The 21,954-nt window shown below is 36.4% G+C and overlaps 1 protein-coding gene across 1 annotated transcript in view; it reads left to right on the forward strand.

Moving 5' to 3' along the window:
• Positions 1 to 12,241, forward strand: part of LOC126101048 (2-oxoglutarate dehydrogenase complex component E1-like) — a 218,218-nt gene extending 205,977 nt beyond the window's left edge. The window contains exons 17-19 of the mRNA XM_049911711.1: positions 2,828 to 2,975; positions 3,075 to 3,229; positions 10,752 to 12,241. Of these exons, the coding sequence (XP_049767668.1) occupies positions 2,828 to 2,975; positions 3,075 to 3,229; positions 10,752 to 10,851 (403 nt within the window). The 3' untranslated portion in view covers positions 10,852 to 12,241. The remainder of the gene's footprint in view (positions 1 to 2,827; positions 2,976 to 3,074; positions 3,230 to 10,751) is intronic.
• The last annotated feature ends 9,713 nt before the right edge of the window (positions 12,242 to 21,954 follow it).

Below are 21,954 nucleotides of genomic sequence, written 5' to 3' on the forward strand. Positions count from 1 at the left end.
GACCCAATTACTCAATAACTGTCTTACAAAAGGGTAAGCCACAGCAGTAAGACTGGAAGACCTCTGACCAGAATTTCAACTTGCTCTGAGTACCCATACATAACACTCTTGACCGTGAATGCATCCCCAGTATGTTTCCCAACGAGTAGGAAGGGTGGACATAAAGGTCAACGCCAAAGACAAAAGAACTGCCAGTTTTTATCATTGTGCATTTTATTCAGTCATCCAAGAGTATACTCATTTTAATCTTCTTTACACAGATGGCACCAAAGATAATGAAAGAATCGGTTATTCATGAATACGCAACTGAAATCTAGAACAACATTCTCTACCAAAAAAAGTGCAGTATTTATACGCCGAGTTAATAGCCATATTTAGAGCACCACAAAACATATTGACTTTCCCTCAACAGAACTTCATTGTATCCAGTGACTCTTTGAGTGTTCTGCAAACAATAGACAGTTGCTGTCCAGAACACCCATTAGTCCCTGCATCCATGACAAACTGTATGCCCTCAGCAGTACAGGTATGTCAGCTATTTTTCTCTAGCTGCCAAGTCACATCAGCATTCCAAGTAATCAGCTGATTGACAAGCTAGCCAAAGAAGAAATGGGAATAGAAATGCTTGAAATAGATATTCTAAGTGCTGACTTAAGGACTCACATTAGATGCCACATCCTGAAGAAACCATCAAACACACCTCTAAGGTCTGGCAGACTTGGCTACAAAGCTCAAGGGGAGAAGGTATTGCCTTGTGCTGTAGCAGAATAGCACATTGCAAAGTAACTCATGAATTTCCACTATGCCAGTAAATATCCTCAGTGTGTCTGTGGAGGAACAACAGTGGTTCATCACTTCCTTGAAGATTGTACAGCTACCCAATATCTGCAGTGTCAAATGAACCTAGGACATCACTATCTCCTAACATATGTTACTAACTATGTGCGTTAGGTAGTGATTTGAACTTTCATGCTGTGTACTTAGTTTCATTTTTGACAGTTGAATTTTAGTAGGCTAGTTATCCATTTATGTACCAAGTACAAGACATAGAAGTTTTTTTACTCTAACAGAGAGAGGAAGAAGGTGAGGGAGGGAGGAGGGCAGGGGTTCATACCTGCATATTCAGATACACGGAGGGACTAATAACCACATTGTTGTCTCCCTCCATATTTACAGTCGTCGTCACCACCACCCCCTCGTGGGGCCGCCCGCATTGCCACCCGCGCTGTCGCCACCAGTCAGTCCGCACGCTATTCATTCACTTCTTTCGTCAATTGACTCAACTGAATCAAGTTATCGAATAGTTGTACTTTCCTATGTAGCATGCACATCCACATCATAATATTTATACATGTCTGTCTGGCACATAGATAGCTAACACATACTTACAAGAAAAGTCGTGGCCATTCTAGTGATCTCAGTTTGTTGTTCTGTCTGGCACTTTTTCAAGAAAAGTCACAAATATTCTACTGTTTTCTTGTACAGAAAACCTTCAATACATAGCATTATAAATAAGGACTATTTGCTGAATAGGAGGCTAGTTTACATTCAGAAGCAGAAATATTAGGACTGAAGAATTTCCTTCCAAGACTGGACCATGGTACGACTGACATGAGAGAACATTTTGTTGAAGAAAATATTTATCATTTAAATTCAACATACTTTTGCCCTCATAACTGCTGGAACATGATGGTAATGATCTAGCACATGAATTGAATCAGTGCTTAACTGAACTACCATTCTTTGAAGAAGAATCACTCTTTGTGATTAAAAAGAGATGGGAGAGATTCTTCAATATGAGCAAATGAGCATAAACACCCTCAATGATCATGATTCTGCTATGCAAGCATTGATTGTTCATCTTAGATCTGACTTTCCTACTTTGCACACGCTGTACAAAATATTTGCTTGTCTACTTGCATCTATTGCTACAGTAGAAAGAAGTTTTTAACGGTGCGGCATACAAAGACATGGCTGAGGTTGATGATGGAGGAGGATTGACTTAATGACTTAGTTCTGTTGAACACCCACCCTGACTTTGATTGTCCTATTGACGATGTAATTAACCAATTTGCGAAGAAGAATAGATGCATAGAATTCATCATTTAAGGAAGAGAACCACAGTTGTAACTTTTTTATATCATATGATTACATTGTCTTGTATATGTGTATATTCAGTTTAAATAATACTTTCTTAAACTTTGCATGTGACTTGATTATTATGATAGAATTAAAGGTAGCTCAAGATGTCTTTAGCACCTCCTCCTTGAGGTTCTTCTGTATCAGCCACTGCTTTTCACTGTAGATAATTGTGGATGTCGTGCACCCTTGAGAACATTTGCTAGGCCTCAATGGGCAGGTGGGTGGGTGGAAGCAAAATGGCAGGGATGAAATTGAATGAATTTGGCCATTTGGAGAATATTATCTACCCACAGGTGTTTTAAAATTTAGGAATAATCACTTAAGTAAAGAATTACTGTAAATGCTCTGCATTTAATATTTATTAAAGGGTTTTATGTGATTCAAATGACAATTTAAGTTGTCCTTGTGTCTAGATCATTTCTCTCTCAGAATATAAAATAGGGAGGGGATAACACTGTCATTCAAGTAATGAATACCACTGTCAGTTAAGTATGTACAGTCACCAATCTGTGAGACTCAGGCTGTTCAGATTTTGTGTTACTTACATATTTACCTATCTGATTTTTCGAATAACCATTTCCCTCAGTCTGATCTCTAATTATAAATTCAAGGAACATGGTTTTCATTTATTATAGTTTAACATTTGTTTCTTCATTTTTTTTTTCTAAACTATTTTTATTTTCAGGGTCATTCCAGAGAACGGGGCCCCTAGCAAGAATGCAGATGCTGTCAAGAAATTAATATTCTGCACAGGCAAGGTGTTCTATGACTTGCGAAAAGCTCGTGATGAGAGAGTTTTGACCAATGACATAGCCATTACAAGGATTGAACAGGTATTTTAATTGTATAAATACTACACATAATTGTACTTTAGGCTATTACTCTTACAGCTAGTTCAGATCACAAAATATTTATTTGTATTGTAATTACAGATATGCCCTTTCCCCTATGACTTGGTGAAGAATGAGTGTGCAAAGTATCCAAATGCACTTTTGTGCTGGGCTCAAGAGGAACACAAGAACCAAGGTCCATGGACATACGTTCAGCCAAGATTCAACACAGCAATAAATGGAACCAGGAATATTGTGTAAGTGAATTCCCGTGCCAGATACAGTTACACTGTCTATTGCGGCAGACGTCTTAAACATTTGCAGTGAACAAAGCAGAGGCAACATGCACTGCAAATTATCACAACCCATTGCATAATTATTCAGTAGACACTCCAACACCACTCCAACACCTCATCTCACAGTACAGCGGCAAAATGTAAGTTACTTTTTCAATAGCTCTCGTCCATCAATAATACTTAAAAAGTGCGTGGCTCTTTCATTAGTCAACTGAAGTGGTGGAGTATGATCCATATGATAAGTATGTAATGGCTCAATCTCTATGAACAAGAGTTAAAGGAAACCCTTCTTCTTTTTGATTTCTTATTCACAATTAAACATTTTACACAATCAGAAGTCGCTCTTCACCTTGCCGTTCAATTTTGGTGTATAATAATCATGTTTTATTTCCTCTTCAGTTTAACAGCATAATGTCCTTTCTCAGGTGCAAGCTTGATTATTTCATGTTGTGTATTAGAGTCTCTAAGTCTCTCTTCCCTCACTGAACTTGAAAAGAATTCCCTCTCTCAATAAAGTTTTTACAAGGTATTCTCAGAGACTGTCCATGATCATTGCCAAACCGTCATTCTTCTCTTGAACTTTCTGGATTCTAGCTACTAAACTATCTGCAAAACTAAACAGTGCATTTACACAGTGATTTAGCTAGTTATATGTTCAATGGATCATTCTGCACGATAGATCGTAATGATGTGGAACAAGTCATTTTACATTCACATCAAAAATTAATTTGTACATACGGTTACATTGTGAACATTTCTAAGATTTTTTAAATGTGTCATGCTATACCCTGATTCCATGGTGTTAGGAATACTTTTCTAACACTGAAGTCCATCTTGCTACTCTTGGTGACAAGTTGTCCTCATTCATGATATTTCAGAATGCGACACAGTCTGTTAAATTTTAAAATGTATTCCTAGTAAATACATCAAAATTCCCTTGAGATATTAACAGTAGCTAAGGTTTTAAGTTCATAAATATATATTTCCTCTTGAGGTGTTTTTTTTCCCATGTAACAGACTGGATGGAACTTATCATCTGAAGATTTTTGTAATAACGCAGCTCCAAAATGTTCTTTGCTTGCATGTGTGTTGTTCAGTTTCATATTTTAGTTTCCAGACTTTTAAAACTGGATCCAATGAAATGATGTCTCTGCTTTTCTTCAAACTTATATTCCTGAACATTGCTCAGTAAATCATTCAGAGATTTGGCAGTCGTAGGGTAATTAGAGAGAGACTTGTTAAAAGATCCTGTTAGCCTCAGGAAACTTTGTACTGCTGCAATAGATTTCAGTGCTGGAAAGCTGTAGAGAGCTTTTGTCTTTTCAGGAGAAGGCCAGATTTGTTCATACTGTATAAACACATACAAGAATTGGCATTTTGAAAAATTAATTTCCAAAGCGTATCTGCTGCAATTTTTGACACTACACCAAGCCCCCACAGTGCCTCATCCTCATTCTTTCCTGGTATTAGAATATCATCCATGTCAATAAATACAGTGTTCTTTCACGCCAGAGCAAAAATAAATAAAATGATGGATAACTGCAGGTGAATGTAATAATTGATAATACAGATGGAACTTTCTTGGACTGGATTTGCTTTGACTGTCTCAAATGAAGTATACTGTTACCTTTCCACTTCATCATAAACATAAAAATTGAGTCCAGTGTGCAAAATAGTACACAGGCATCTTGTACTTTATCTGTGGTTCTTCTATAAGAGGCAATGGGTAACAATCATTCACTGTAATTTTATTTAATTTACTATGATCTATACAGAGGAAATACTCTGCATTTTTCTTTTTTACAGCAATGACCTGGCTATCATATTCAGATGAACTAGGTTCTATTGTTCCTTGATAAAGTCACACCTGGGGGTAGTTGTCAAAAGGGTCTCTTGGTCCTGGTGGCAATCTGCTCTGTCTATTATACAGTGTGTTTTAAAAAGAAAGGCCCGATTTCAAAATTCCATATTTATTGAGAAAAACATACTACAAACATGGAATACATTGAAAAATACTCACAAAATCTTAATTTTAGTTATGCTTTTACAAATGCTCTGTTGATCCTGCAGCAGCAGCAGCAGCAGCAGTAGCAACATGATAGCTAAATTTGTCATAAACTTTACACAGTGTATCTGCCTTTACAGAAGTTATGGTGGCTGTTGTTCTGTTCTGTTCTTCAGTTTTTTTTTTTTTTTTTTGTCACGAGATAAAGGGGAGATGAACACACTTTCCTTCAATATGTCCACAAGAAAAAAATATTGCATGGGGTTGTGCCTGGTAATGTTGGGGACCAGGAATGCAGGGCAGTGTCTTGGTGTCCCGTGTTCCCTACCCAACATTGACACAGAGTGTAATTTAGAAACTGACATATGTTATTCTGTGAGTGAGATGCAGCTTGGTCCTGTTGGAAAATGACATCACTGGAGCACTCCTGAAGTTGTGGTAAAAACTAAATGCTTGCTGATTTCTTTCCACCAAGTCATCGGAAGTTCGAGGTCACTGTGGACATTTACCTTTGTACAAGCATCCTGTCTCTCCAAATTGATGACACCAACAATGAATGTTTTTGGGTGCAGGTAGATCAGTGCCAAACTGCCAATGAAAAGTACCCTGCACCAAAATCACTAACTCACTCTTTGCAAATTGCATCACACAAAATGCCTTCTGTTGAGCAGACCTCATATTACTTCTGATTGACTGCAAACTGAGAAGATACATTGACTGACATCTAACATTTATTTTCTGAAATTCTAGGGCATGACCATTCAAACAACACACATTTCCTTTCCGGCAGGTCCCTTGTTTCATAATTACCACCATCCAAAATTAGGTCATTCTTTTTTAAATACACTATGTATTGGTTACTTTTCTCTCTTAACAGTCATCATTCTAACAGCAGTAGACCTGGTCATTGTTGGGTGTAATTACTCATTAAATCTGCAGTATGTTCCTTCACATCATCACTAAAGGAGCTTTTGTTATAAAATTCTGGTTTATCTCCTGTATTGATACACATGAGATGAGATTCGCCTTCTGACTTCCTAATAGTAACTCCATCCTTGTTTATTGAAATTTCAGTTTGGTCTAGAAAATCTTCACCAGCTACCATTTCTAAATTCACAATGTCTCTAGAGAAAACATAAATCCATGTTTCAATTTTCACATCATCAATCTCAACAGGATCTGTAAAATAACCTTGTGGAAAGGGAGCTTTTCCCAAATCATGTCAAAAACAATTCTGTATCTAGCAATCTTGGAGCATCCTTTTTGTGAGAAACACTGTGTAAGAAATTGAATAGTACAGTCAATTAATGCTGTCAGCTTTTAGTTACTTCCTCAGACATTTTTAAATTTGAGTTATTAATAGGCTACCCTACTTAGCAGTGTATGCCTTCATTGCCATCTTTAGACTATTCTTCTCCTTCGGGCATTTAGATGAGATATGGCCAAACTTGGAGCAGTTAAAGCATCTCCTTCCCTTGCTTTTGTAATTATCATTTGATATGGGGCTGCTGGAACCACAGTTGAAATATGTTCTGTTTAGATCCCAAGCTGCACTTCATGTTTTTGTTATTAGAGTCTTCAGCTATTTTGTTATGAAGTTTCTGGATTTTTCGTTGCTGTAATGTTTGTTACTCTTAATGGCAGTGACTTCACGGCTCTTTTGTAAAGCTTCCTTTTTTTCCGTAAACCCTGTTACATTTCCAGTACCATAAAGTAGAAGTTTTGTGCCCAATTTGTCTTTTATCCTGTCAGCCACATACTGGAATTGTGAGTTGTTATCAGCATTAGCACAGCTCATTGTATAACAACTTCAATAAATGACTTCTTAGCTCCAATTTTGACAGCTGTTCATTGAAAAGTAAAGCCAGAAAATTCCGTCAAATGTTTCCATTTTCTTTCTGTCATTTGGAGCTGATTTCAAAATTATCTTGTGTAAAGATTTAATGGCTTTAAACGGTGCAGAGGTTATATTTTTACTTACTACTTTGATTTTATCTAAAGCTGTCATTTCTAGATATTTTATCACCTTGTTTTGCTTTTCACAGGATTCCAAAATAGACCAAATAAATCTGTTATAATGTATCAGAATTGATGCATAGATAAACCATCCATTGTGAATTAAAGCTCAGTACCCCACATTCAAACCTGTTTTGTCTAGTAGTCTTCATTACATTGGATACTTCTCCTTTCATTACAACATATAAAATTTCTTTTTGTGTTTTTTTGCTACTGCTAATCAATTTTAAAATGTGAATTCTTGACATAGATTCAAAATCCACTCAGTCAGACATCACAGTACCATTGGCAGCAAAGCAACACTCAGAATAGTCCATCTTAATATAAATAGACAGCCAAAACTGCATTGTCACTCATTCATTTGATTGCAGCCAAGTCCCTAAAATTTGTTGGAAAAACTAGGTTTGAGTTCATGTAAATTATTTACTACTTACACTGTTAGAAACTCAAACAATGTGCGAAACAAAGTAACAGAAGAACAGACCAATCCAACTCACGTCTTCTCTGTGCACATAGTTTCTCCATGCACACACAAAACTACTCTGCAATATTTGCTTCTCTGGTGCATCACTTACCTCATTTGTGGAAAAACCTTTAAAATTCCCATCCAAATACCACAATATAATGTAAAAAGTATCAAAAGGAGGAGAAGAAGGAATATTTTCAGCTATTGGAGTGAAGCTTAGAACTACCAGCATCATAACTTAGCAAAATATGTTGCCAGGAACCCAAGAAAATTCTAGACCTATGTTGAACTGCTAAGTGGGTTGAAGGTTTCTATCAAGCCACTCATTGATGAGTCTGGTGTGGCAGTAGAAGACAGCAAAAGGAAAGCTGAAGTTTTAAATTTCATATTTAAGAAATCATTCATGCACAGCAGGATTGTACAAACATACCATTGTTTGACCATCACACCAACTCCCATGGGGACGACAAAGTAATAGGATCTCTGCCATTTAGAAGCAACTGAAAGAGTTTAAAACAAAAGAGCCAGGTCCAAATGGAATCTCAGTTCGGTTTTACAGAGAGTACTGTGCAGCATTGGCCCCTTACTTCTCTTGCATTTATCATGAAAGTCTCACCCATCCTAAAGTCACCAGCCACTGGAAAAATGTGCAGGTCACTCTGGTCTATAAGAAGGGTAAAAGAAAGGACCAACAAAATTACAGACCTGTACCCCTAACATGCACTTGTTGCAGAATTCTTTAACATATTATGAGTTTGAATATAATAAAATTTCCTTCCAGTGGAATAGCTTCTGTCCACATATGAACACAGTTTTACAAATCTTCGGTCATGCAGATCTTGGCTTGCTCTCTTCTTGCACAATATCCTGTGAAATGTACGTGAAGGTCAACAGGCAGATTCCATATTCCTGGATTTCCAAAAATTGCTCAACACAGAGCCCCACTGCAAACTGTGAAGGAAGGTAGAAGCATACAGAGTAGGTTCTCAGAGATGTTAATGACTAGAAGGCTTCATAAGTAATAGAAACCATTACATTGCCCTTGACATCAAGTATTCATCAGAGACAAGTGTTCATCAGAGACAAGGGTATCATCAGGAGTGTCCCAGGGAACTGTAATAAGACTATTGTTGTTACCTATGTACATAAATGATTTGGCAGATAGTGTGTGCAGCAATCTGCAGCTGGAAGGTGTCATTGGGAGTGACTGTAGGAGCACACACTTAGACTTAATTTCTGGTTGGTATCATGAATGGCAGCTTGCTCTAACTGTAGAAAAATTCGAGGTAATGCATATGAGTAGGAAAAAACAATCCCATAATATTTGAATATAGCTTTAATGGTGTGATGCTTCATGCAGTCAGGTCAATTAACATTGCAAAAGATGCGAAATGGAATGAGTACATAAGGATGGTTGTAGGGAAGGTGAATGTTCAACTTTGATTTAGTGGGAGCATTTTATGAAAGTGTGGTTCATATGAGGAGGTGAATGCGTACAGAACACTAATAAAACCTGTTCTTGAGTACTGCTTGAGTGTTTGGGATCTGCAACAGGTCAGATTAAAGGAAGATATCAAAGCAATACAGAGACGGGGAGCTAGATTTGTTACCAATTAGTTTGATCAATGTGTGAGTATTTAGGAGATGCTTTGTAAAGTCAATCCCTGGATGAAAGACAATGTAAAGTTTGTGAAACACTATTGAAAAAATTTGGAGAACTGGCATTTGAAGCTGATTGCAGAACAGTTCCACTAATGCCAACATACTTTTTGCATATGGACCAGACGATAAGAAAAAATAGGACTCGTATAGACAGTCATCTGCCCATAGCTCTATTTGTGTGTGGAACTGGAAGGGAAATGACTAGTGGTGGTACTGGGTTCCATACACCAAGCACTATATAGTGCACAGAGTATTATGTAGGTGTAGGTGTTCATAGAAGTAATTTGTTGTAAACTTACCAGGGATATCATTTTCTTTCTACCTGACATGGGTAATGTCTGTAATTTCTGATGCAGTGACATGTCAGACAGACAGCAATGAAATGAGCCAGCTTGCATTCTGACGGTGTGTGTTTTACAGAGTTTCTTGTTATATGTGTAAGTTTCATTACAACTGATCAACTAAATGGGAACGCATGAGCAGACATGTTCTTGAGCTTCACTGAAAGGCAATAATCAGAGAACTTTTGCACAGATGTGACAAATAGTTCCTTGTGATGAAGGTGACAGTTTAATTATGAATTGGCAAAGCTGTTACATCTGTCCTGAGAACAACTGTATTTGTGGTTGCTATTGATATTTAATGCATTTGGTGATTTATGTCAACTATTTTAGTGATATGATGAGTCAGAGCACAAAATGGTGTTATCAGTCTCAGAATTTCCTTGGGAGAGAGGTGCAGCGGAAAGTTAGGTTTAATTTTCATCTCAAAAGTGCAGATTAATACAGTTAGGGACTTTAGTCTTATTTGCAAATAAGTGGCATACTTTATTTTACCTGCTACAACTGCAGGTGTGTGCATTTGGGTGTCTGGGTGTCTGTGTGGTTGTGTATGCAGATTTGTGTACTTCTGCTAGAGAAAGAACAAGAGCTCTAAAGCTAGTATAAACACCTGTTGTATGTTTCTATTCCCCCACACTCAGCTATATGTTAGTGGTTCCCTTTCTCTATTTTACTCGATATATTGGTGATACTGTTGCAGTGATGTGTCTACTACCTGCACTAAACACTTGTTAGAAAAATGTGGTTAAAAGTGATAAAAGGTTCAATTTTCCTGTAGCTTTTAAAATATTATGAAAAAAATAGATAAAAGGTTATATTGAAATTAGCAAGTGTTTTGGTATTAAAAGATGTTTGAATTAACAGTTTTAACTTTTTGCAATTGCCTTCCCTTTACTGGTTTCTGTGTGTCCTCTTCCCACATATTGCAGGAACTGGGCATTATGCATTGGTTTTTATGTATTTAAAACAATGTGTTTGATATGTCTGTTTCAGTTATGCTGGGCGGCCTCCTTCTGCATCTTCAGCAACTGGTAGTAGAGTCCTTCACCTTAGGGAACTTGCTGCCTTTCTTGATGAGGCAATGTCAATTTGAACAGTCGCCCTACTTCATGTTACCATTTCAGTTATTGGCATTTCATATCGTACATGCCAATGGTTAGAAGGCTCGTATCACCTGTACACTTTTCTACCAGCAAATGTTTGAAGATTTCCACGAGATGTTAAGCACATACACTATCTCATTAGACTGGAGCTATTGTCTTAGTTTTAGCAGTGTGCAATTAATCATATTTGCCCCATTGTTAACCAGTGTGTTTCATGTGACTGACTTTGTCAGCTTTGTGTGTGTGTGTGTGTGTGTGTGTGTGTGTGAATGAGAGAGAGAGAGAGAGAGAGAGAGAGAGAGAGAGAGAGAGAGAGAGAGTTCCACCCAGTAGTGGTTGTGCCATGTGAAATAAACTGATATGTGCATTGTGTGTACAGTGTTTTATGCATGTAAGAATTAAAACTTCTTATTGACTGTGTATTTTGTTGCAGAAGTAATGTGTGCTGAGAAATAGTTATACTTTTTCTTTTTCCATTATGTGCTCTAAATATTTGTTTAATTCTGTCCTTGAGTTAGTGTTTTAAAGTACATGCTGTGCTTTTTGCTTTTACTTATGTCTTAAAGTCAGTGTTACTTTCTGGCATATTTCTATATAAATGTTGGCAATCAAAATTGTCACCTTTTTGGATTGAGGTTCTGCATGCAATAGCCAGAAACATTTTCCATTATAAGAAATTAACTGTCCGGCAGATAATTTGTCTGATGTTGAGTGCTTGATGTTGAAGTGACTTAATCAACTATATTGATTGGCTTTAGCTTTGTTTAAAATATATTTTATAGGTTCATATGTTTGCCAGATGTCTTTAATGTAAAATTTCCCAAGGTGCTGCTGTTGATTTTCCATGGAACTCTGTAAAATATTATTATGTATGGATTTCATATTTTCCTACAGTTTAATAAATGTTGCATATTTTGATGTGATATGTCATTGCACTGCACAGTCCATCTTAAGTGCATCTTACCATAATAGTGTAGCTAATTAAAATACATCTATAAAGAAATATATCAAAGCTGATCTGTTATGTTCTGCAATACGCTTTGCATGTAACTGGACTGTTTCTGTAGAAATTTGGTTTGTAACTCATGGTTTCACCTGCTTTAGTTCTACTTAAATAAAAACTGCTGTTAATTGTGGAAACTTCTTAGAAAGGTCCAATAATACACATGCATTGTCAGATATTTATTTTGTTGTTTTATATAGATTGTATGACACAATATGAACCACAATATTAATTTGTGAACTGCAGATCATTGATGAGAGACTTGTACAATTCACATCTGCTGTAGGATTTGTTTCAGTGCCAGATTGTTGTGACTGTTGATAAATGTAAGCTCGTGATTAATTTAGTTTTTAAATAAATGAATAAATTACTGTTTTGAAGTGTGAAATGTACTGCATTTATTCATCCAGTAATTTTCTGAATACAACATGTCACACGCTTGCCCCTTCCCCCACCCCCTCCCTCATGAACAATGAGTCTTGCCATGGTGGAGTGGCTTGTGTATCTCAATGATGCAGATAGCTATACTATCGGTGTAGCCACATGTAAGGGGTCTTTGTGGAGGGGCCAGACTAACACACAGTTCCTGAAGAGGGGTGACAGGCTTTTCCGTAGGTGCTAGACCTCGAGAACTTAGTGCTTGCGTGCCCCTGTACCACATCGAGCAGGACCAGTGCTTTTTCCCCTCCCTCCCATCTTCCCTCCTGTATAGTGGCTGTAGCAGCATGTGTGTGACAGACAACACTCTCTCTGGTGTCGTCTTTGGTGCACAGAAGTATCTGTTCAGAATCTTATCAAATGGGACACTGTTAATCTGTCTTGCGAGCATTCAGCATGAGCAGAAAATGTTCAGATTTAGGTGTGCCATTTTTTAATGCCCAATGGGAAGATCCGTATTTGCTTGTAAAGTCTGATGGGAAATTGTGCTGTCATAAGTATCAAAGCAGTGACAGTGTGCCGTCGCTACAAAGATAAAACATTCCTCAACACATGAGGGTATTGTTGGACTGAAGAGGAGTGAACTGATTACTAAATTAAAAACAGAATTGCCACAATCTGAAGAGGTGAGACTCTTTATACCGTTCATTTTAAAAGGAAAACAAAAATATACTCTTTTGTAATTGTACTCATGTCTGTAGAAACTTGTGCTATTTCTCTTTAGATAACTAAATTAAGAGATTGTTTTGTGTGGTAAGATTTTAAAGTTAAATTGCTGTTGCTGTCCTGCAGACATCTGAGCTGAATTGCACATTGGAAAGTGCATTTGAGGCAAGCTACACTGTTACCCTTAAAATTGTAAAAAGTGGAAGACCTTTTACAGATGACCAGTTTGTAAAAAAAAGTGTTCTGTAGTGTGTTCAGAGGTAATATGCCCATCTGTAGTGGCCCAATTTGAGCCGTAAAGCTTGTCTGAACATACAATAAATTGGCGCAGAATGAAAGGAGCAGTTGCGTGATAAATGTAACTTCCTAGAGTACTCAATTTCCCTCAACGAGAGCACTGGCATTTAAAGCATAGCTCAACTTGCAATTTTTATAAGAGGTGTCAAAAAAAGAGTTCACTGTTACTGAAGGACTGGTGGATGTTATTTCTCTGAAAAGTATCAAAACCAGGGAAGATATTTTCCTGGCTGTAGAGGTGGTTTTGAACAATATGCAGCTGTTACTTGAGCACTGCCTGTACAATGTTGCAACTGATGGGGGCCCTGCAGAGTTGTCAGAATGGGTAGATTTTGTAGGGAGTATGAAAAAAAAGTGTGTGAAGCTGGGCTTCCTTCAATTTTGGCAATACTATTCCTTTTACATCAAGAACATCTAGGTGCAAAAATTTTCCACAAGTTTAGGTCCATCATGGATAAAGTTACAAAAATTGTGAATTTTTGTAGAAAGCAAGGCTTGAATCCTTGTGAATTTAAAGGATTTTTTGAAGGCTCTTGAATCAATTCACAAAGACACTCCTTTTTATTATGCCACATGATCATTACGTTGCTCAAGAGTATTCTCAATATTTTTCGATTTGAGACAAGAAATAGCTCTATTCACATATATGAAAGGTTCTCCACAGTCAGACTTGGATGATGAACAACGGATCTCTGACGTAGCTTTCAGAAAAGACATCATGGTGCGTTTATGTGATTTAAATATCTCATTGTAAGGTAAAAATAAATTAATTGGTACTATTTGTGACTATATTGAAAGTTTCAAATTGCAGCTTTTGCTTTTTAAAAGTCAGCTTCAGGGAGGAAATTTGGACAATTTGCCCTCTATAAAATCTTTGAATTTAGGTACCTATGAGCATGTCAGTGAGTACACAAAAGCGTTAGTCATTGTATGAAGAATTTGAAGAATTAAAGCAAGTAAAACCTGCACTCAAAGTTTTTATGATTCCTTTTTCGGTGCGCCCAGAGAGTCTCAAAGTTGAGCTGATAAAACTACAGTGTGATTCAATTTTGACAGACTGCTATTACCATTACAATGGTGATCCGATTTCATTTTATAAAGGCACTGATCAACAATTACCGAGGATGCATGCCCTTGCCCTGAAATGTGTTGCTATGTTTGGAACGATGTTAGTTTGTGAAGAAATGTTTTCAACTATGAATTAAACAAAAAAAAAGTTTAGTTCATCTGATGCTTTGTTGGAAGCTATCCTTCAAAATGCAACTGCCAGAACAATTGTTCCAAATATCTGAAAATTAGTGGCTTCAAAGCGATGCCAAAGATAAACAAAGAATGTTGTAAATTAGTGGAAAATAAGTAGCACAATAAAACTATTCTTTTAGTCTGTACACAAAATTGGCATTATTATTATTATTATTATTATATATATTTTTTTAATACCGGTACTCCACCTGATGTGTGCCCTTTCATCAAACAAGAAGAAGATTCTTGCCTCGCTAAGCACTGCCACATTATGTTCCTCTCCTACCATTGCCACAACAGTGTGTCTGCCTCCCTCACCTTCCCCCACACCACAGTTGCTACAGCAGAGCACCAGTGCTTTTTCTGGTGCCAGCTGATGCTCGCAAAGCATTGGTGTGGCCTGCAGTTAGGTACTGTGCACAGCTGAAAGAAAGGGGAGACTACAGCCATTATATTTCCTGAGGACATGAAACTCTACTATATGGCATCATAAATATGGCATCCTCTTGGATTAAATATTCTGGAGATAGAATAGTACCCTATATGTATTTCTGAATGGGGAATACTAAGGAGGATATTACCATCAGAGAAACCAAACCTAACATCCTATGGGTTGTCTCTCTCCCTCCCTCTCTCTCTCTCTCTCTCTCTCTCTCTCTCTCTCTCTCTCTCTCTCTGGCATGAAAAATCTTTGATTTTTTTAAATGTAAGATGTGGTCAGGAATATATTTAATATATTGTTGGTGTCGCATATAATCTGCAAGCTCGTAACTGCTGCTTACATATACGCCAATGATAATCAAGGTTGCTACACAGGCACAAATGTTGATAGAAGTGGGTACAGTTTTGTTTTTAATGGTTGAATTATATTATTTAAACTCGCATTTAGCTCAAAGATAGTCAGAAGTAGCATGCAACTATTATTGCTTTTGCCCATCAAATTAATTGTTCTGAAGAGAGAGACGATATAACCACCTATGTAGCATAATGATTTTTACTTGTGATACATAATTTTCATTGAGAATAAGTTGGCTTCACTTTAGAATAAGCATTTCCATGACAGAAATAAATTTAATTGCAAACTCAAAGGTATTGTAAGGCAAACCTAAGCCTTGTTGTCTATTGCAGTTAAATCTACATATGCAATTCTGTAAAAATTCTGATAAAATCAACTTGAAAATATTAATACTTCTAAATTACTATCAATATTCAAATATAATATAAATGGATGGATTAAAAAATCCTACTCACCAAGCAGTGCCAGGGGAAAACACACACACACACACACACACACACACACACACACACAAAAGGATTTAACTTTTACAAACCCCAGGTCAGGGGAGACTTACCAGACAGGATGTGAAGGAAACTGCTTAATGGATCTAATATTCCATGCACCAACTGTGACGTCTCCTGGAAAACCCAATAAAAATTAAAGTAAACCTACACCAGACTTGTAAATTTGAAGTCTTATTTATTTATTTATTTATTTATTTCATTCGTGTTCTGTAGACCCATTAGCGATTAATTGCTTGGGTGTAGAAGGTGTCATTTACATAGATTTATAGACATTTGTTTATAATAATAGGTTGTACAATGAATAATATATTACATAGAAAAAATGTTTACAAGAATTGTTTTTGTAAAAAAAAAAGAATTACATTTAACAGACTTACAATAGATCAAAGTCAATTCACATATTCTCATGCATAAATTCGTCCAGTGAGTAAATGGTTTTACTTAGAAGATATTGTTTAAGTTTATCTTTAAAAGTAGGTGGATCAGTGACTGACATTTTTATTGCCTGAGGGAGAGCATTAAATATTTTTATGCGAGAGTAGTGTACTCCTTTTTGTACCATACTTAGATTCTTTTGTTCAAGATGTAGATAATTTTTTACCCTAGTGTCATAGTTATGATACATGCTGTTCATTTCAAAAAGGGAATGGCTTTTACAGAAGAATCAAATGAAAGAGAAAATGTGCTGAGATACTGTTGTGAGCTCTTGGAGGAGTTGACTGCAGGAATGTATTTAAAGTGAGTTATGTAGAAGACTGCCCACCCGGCTTTCTTTTGTCATTATGGCACACAGGTGGCCCTTACTTAACATTTAATTAAATACTAAATGTTGGATTTCACCCTCAAGTTAACATTATAAATACTTTGAATATCGATATAACAATGAAAATAATCAGTTATTTCCTTTCCTTCTTGTCCCATCTGGTAAGTCTTCCCTGACCCGGGGTTCTCGGTGACTTTTCTAAACTGCACACCGTTCCCTAAATCTCTCCAGTCCTTTTTACTACCCCTCTTCATTCCCCTTCAACTCTTCCACCAGAAGGAGGAGCCACTTGCTACAAAAGCTTGTAAAAGTTAAATTCTTTATGTGTATGTTCCCTTGCCACCACTTGGTGAGTAGATTTTTTTATCTGTCCATTTACATTATATTATCAGTAATTGATTATTTTCATTGTTATATCAATATTCAAAGTATTTATAATGTTAAGTTGAGGGTGAGGCTCAACATTATGGCCACCTGTGTGTCATTATGGCAAAAGAAAGCTGGGTGGGCAATCTTGTACATAACTCACTTTAAATAATTATCCTTCACTTAAGCATTTCCACAGGGAGGGAGAGGTTTTGAATAAGAACAGGGAAATTCACTTTTTACTGCAAATTATAAAATGAATACTAGTGCATCAGAACAGCTAAGTGACTTAATTCTTCAACAGCAGAGACAAAAGCAGTCCTCAGTCTTTTAACCAAGTTTTTTTTAACCTCTATGAGATAAGATGTCCATTGTTACAAAGAATGTCTTTACATTGTGTACTTATTCTCTGATACGAAAATACATATTTTATTACATATTTAACACAAAAATATATCATATTGATGAGTTGTAGGTTGTATACCTATCAGTTGTATCAGCTATGGTTTTTATCAACAGAAATATATTTAGTTTTGTACTTTTTTTTATTATACTTCAAATTTACAAGTCTGATATAGGTATAGTTTAGTTTTTAATTGGGCTTTTCAGGAGATGTCACAGTTGGTGCATGGAATATTAGATCCATTAACCAGTTAAGTAGGTCAAGGAACTCAAAAACAGAAATTAATAGGCTGGAGTTAAATATAGTGAGATTTAATTATACTGCAGCAAAAAAAAAAAAAAAAAAAAAAAAAAAAATTATGTTTAACTGAAAACAGCATCAACAATAAAAATCAAAATAAGGGGAGTGTAGGAGTAGGTGTAATAAGGACTCCTGAAATATGCATGCAAATGAACTACTATGAACAACATAGTGAAAATATCATACCGAAGACAGACACTAAGCTGAGGCCAACAGCTGTAGTAACACTATATATACCTGCACGCTTCGCTGATGAAGATGTAACATACTAAAGTCTTTCCTCACACTGTATCTTGTGTGTCAAATAGGATTACTAAGTGTGTAACTGGTTTGAAAGCTCAAGAAAGGGTCAAGAGAAGATATGGGGAATTATTGTCCTATCTCCCTCCTTCCAGCGCTGTCAAAAATTTTCGAGAAAGTGGTCGCTATCCAAATCCAAAACTTTATTGTATCACAGGGGATTATTTTGTGCAATCAGTTTGGCTTCCAACAAGGGAAAAAATAACAGATGCCATAAATAATTTCATAGAAAAAATTAGTGCAGCTCTAGACAAAAAAAGTAAAGTAGCCGGAATTTTCTGCGTCCTGACAAAGGCTTTCGATTCCGTAAATCATTCCTTGCTAATCCACAAACTAGAAAAATATGGGCTTAAGGGTGCAGTACTTCAATGGCTTACTTCTTACATATCTAATAGAAAACGGAGAACAATCATCTCTTCAGATGGTGTAAACTACCATCCAGACTGGAAAACAACACCAAAGGGTGTCCCGCAAGGTTCGATCCTTAGTCTAATTCTCTTTCTATTGCATATCAACGACTTACCATTAAACATAAATTCACCATCTGTTCTGTTTGCTGATGACACGTCTGTCTTGATAGAAAGCGAAGAAACAGAAATGATTCCTTATAGAGTCACTGGTACATTAGACAGGCTAGAGTCATGGTTCAAGTTAAATGGACTGAAGCTTAACATATCAAAAACAAATTTGATTGAATTCAGAACCAAACAGTCAAGAGACCAGGAAATTAGTATAAATCATAAAAGTGAGGAATTAACAGAAGTGCAGTCTGCCAAATTTCTAGGTCTACACCTCGATAAGAGTTTAAACTGGAACACACATATTGAGTACCTGTGCAGCAAACTGGGTAGCTTTATCAAGTACTACTAATATGTCCATCCGCAAAGTAGCATATATAAGTTACTTTGAATCAGTGATAACATATGGCATTATTTTCTGGGGGAGCTCCAATAATATATCTCGTGTACTGAAGCTCCAGAAGAAAATTATCAGAAATATGTGCACTGCACAGCGAAGAGAATCATGTCATCCATTATTACACAAACTAAAAATTTTGACTGTCCCCTTCCTATACATATACGAGCTAATGGTATTTTTACACAACAAACCGGAATTGTTCATTAGAAACCAATTTGATCATCCATACAGTACAAGGAATAAAGATAATTTTATTCTTCCTGCCCATAGATCGAAATTGTATGCTCAGTCCCCACAATATATGGGCATGAAGGTCTACAACAAACTTAAAGGCAAAAACATTCTAAACATTGAACTAGGGATACTAAAAAATAAGTTACATGAAATTCTTATACACAAATGTTATTACTCATTATAAGAGTTCATGGAAGATGAGCTGATAATTTGAGCAGAATCCAACTGCAAATTACCATTATATTGTAAAAAAGAAAAAACAAATTGTCCATTATCAAGAAAGATATTTACCTACGCTGGAAAATAATAAAATATAGATACTGCTACATAGACTAAATATAGTTTTAAAAATTAATGTTAGATTCTAGTTTGTAATTTTGGACATGTCTCCTGTACCATAATCACATGATTTGTAATAAATCACAATTCACAATGTATGTATGTAGAAGATGACCACAAACCTGACACATTACCCTGACGGCATTCTGTCAGCTTTCTATAACTTCTCTTGAACAAAAACTGGAACATGGAGTGCCCCAAGGATCAGTCTTATGACCTCTCCTATTCCTCATTCCTAATGATACGAGCTGTAATAGTCAAATGTTGCAGTTTGCAGATGACACTACCCTTGTTGCCAAAGGACATACAGCCACAGAAGCTCTTGGTGCGTCAAATTTGATGTTTGAAGAAATAAAAGAATGGTTCATCATAAATAAAATGAAGATCAATGAAGAAAAAACCCAACATTTGATATGCAGTCTAACCAACATTGAAGAGCAAAAAAACATGGAGACTGTCAGACTACTGGGCTTCAAGATTGACAGCAAAATCTCCATGAATGATCATACCGCATATATATGCACCAAACTTTCTCATGTGATATACCTCCTGAGGAAGCTGAAGAGGGTAATAACTGACCAGTTTCTCACATTAGTCTACCATGCACTCTTCCACAGCCACATTAGCTATGGACTGTTGTTGTGGGGACACTCCTCAGGCTGCAAAGATGTGTTGCTATTACAAAAAAAATCCATCAGGATTGTATTCTATAGCAAAAGACTGGACCACTGTAAGCCTATTTTCACCAGGCTAGGCATAATGACTGTTTTTAGCCAGTATGTGTTTTTCTGCCTCATTTATATAAAATAAAATCAAAGGAAATTTAGCATAAGACAAGAAATACATAATCATGACACTCGCTGTAAGAGGAACATTGAAATGCCAAGGTGTCGCCTATCAAGCACACAAGACAGCTTTCCCACAGTCGCCCTAAAAATGTACAATCAACTGCCCCCAGAAGTGAAATCCCTGCCACCTGAATGAAAAATTGCTCAGGACTTGAAACAACATCCAGTATATTCTTTGGAAGAGTTTTTCAACAGTGGTTCTAGTGAATGGACATAATAATAAATATTGTTATGTTTTATATATAATTTTGCATAAATTTAATCTTCTTTTTATGTTCTCAGTTAACTGCACATTTAATTTTGTGTTTTACTTAAAGTACATATTTTGCCAAAACGAAACTTTATGTATTTGATCTACATGGTTTTGTAAATATTTTGCTTTATGGTATTTTCATTTGCTGCTATGAAGTTTTACTTTCCTGTTTAGTTATATTTCATTTTCTCTATGTTCTATGTTTTTTTGTGCACTGCATAAATATTTTCTTTTATTTGTAATATAAATTTTGTATATGGTGTTGTATAAATGTTAGTTGATGAACATTGTACTTGTGATGCAGTCTGTCCAGCCATGGCTGGTAAATGACGAAGATATAGTAATAAAGTAATAAATTGCCGCCAGGATTATGGTTGGTGAGATGAAATGAATAACTGTTCTTAACACTAGCTGGGCACTGTTCAGCAATGAAAATGTTTTCCAACCCTTATTTAATACTGGAGTGTGACAGATCAGTTTGTGAACTCAACAAAGAATGTACAAAATCTGGCATACCACATTGCTGTTCAAAGTTAAAGTTCAAAAATATTATGAAAAGGATAGATTGGTACTCACCTTATAGAGATGTTGAACTGCTGACAGGCACAACAAAAAGACTGCTAAACATGTGAGCATCGGGATGGTTCCTTTGAAAGGGCACGGCTGACTTCCTTCCCCGTCCTTCCCTAACCCCATGAGACCGATGACCTCGCAGTTTGGTCTCTTCTCCCAAACAACCCAACCCAACCCATGTGAGCATGGGAGTTTTTGGGCAAAAGGCCTCCTGAAGTGGACACCCCTCCCCCCCTCACTCACACTCACTCTCTCTCTCTCTCTCTTTCTCTCTCTCTCTCTCTCTCTCTCTCTCTCTGTCTATTTGAGAAGAAAGCCTTTTGACCACAAGCTCACATGTTTAGTGAATTGTGGTTTATTAGTCCTGTAACATACATAATCTAAATCATTTGATTCAGGTACAGGAGATGTGTCAAAATTGTGGTGAAATTTCAGTGTAAACATATAACAGCCGATGTTAACAAACAGCAGCATAACAACACAGTTTTGTTATATATACATACAATAAAATTAACATTTGTTTGTGTGGTCACCTTCTGCAGCAGTTGTTAATATCATTTATTATAGGTTATCTGTCTTGAGCTGACTGCAATGTAAATAATTAATTTTTAATTAGATTGTAGTCAGCTCAAGACAGATAACCTATAATCAAAAATAAAATTAACACTTAATTTCCCCTTGCTCAAGTTATCATTTCATCCTCTATGAATTCTTCTATTGAATTGTTGCATTTCTCCCACAGAATTTGCTGTAGCCTTGTTTTTAAGATCTCTGGCTTCATATTAAATATGTTTTTGCCCGTTAAGGTCTCATATATTGTCATCCCCATATACTGTGGAGTCTGTGCA

The sequence above is a fragment of the Schistocerca cancellata genome, chromosome 9, assembly GCF_023864275.1.
Source record: "Schistocerca cancellata isolate TAMUIC-IGC-003103 chromosome 9, iqSchCanc2.1, whole genome shotgun sequence".
NCBI classification, from domain to species: Eukaryota; Metazoa; Arthropoda; class Insecta; order Orthoptera; family Acrididae; genus Schistocerca; species Schistocerca cancellata.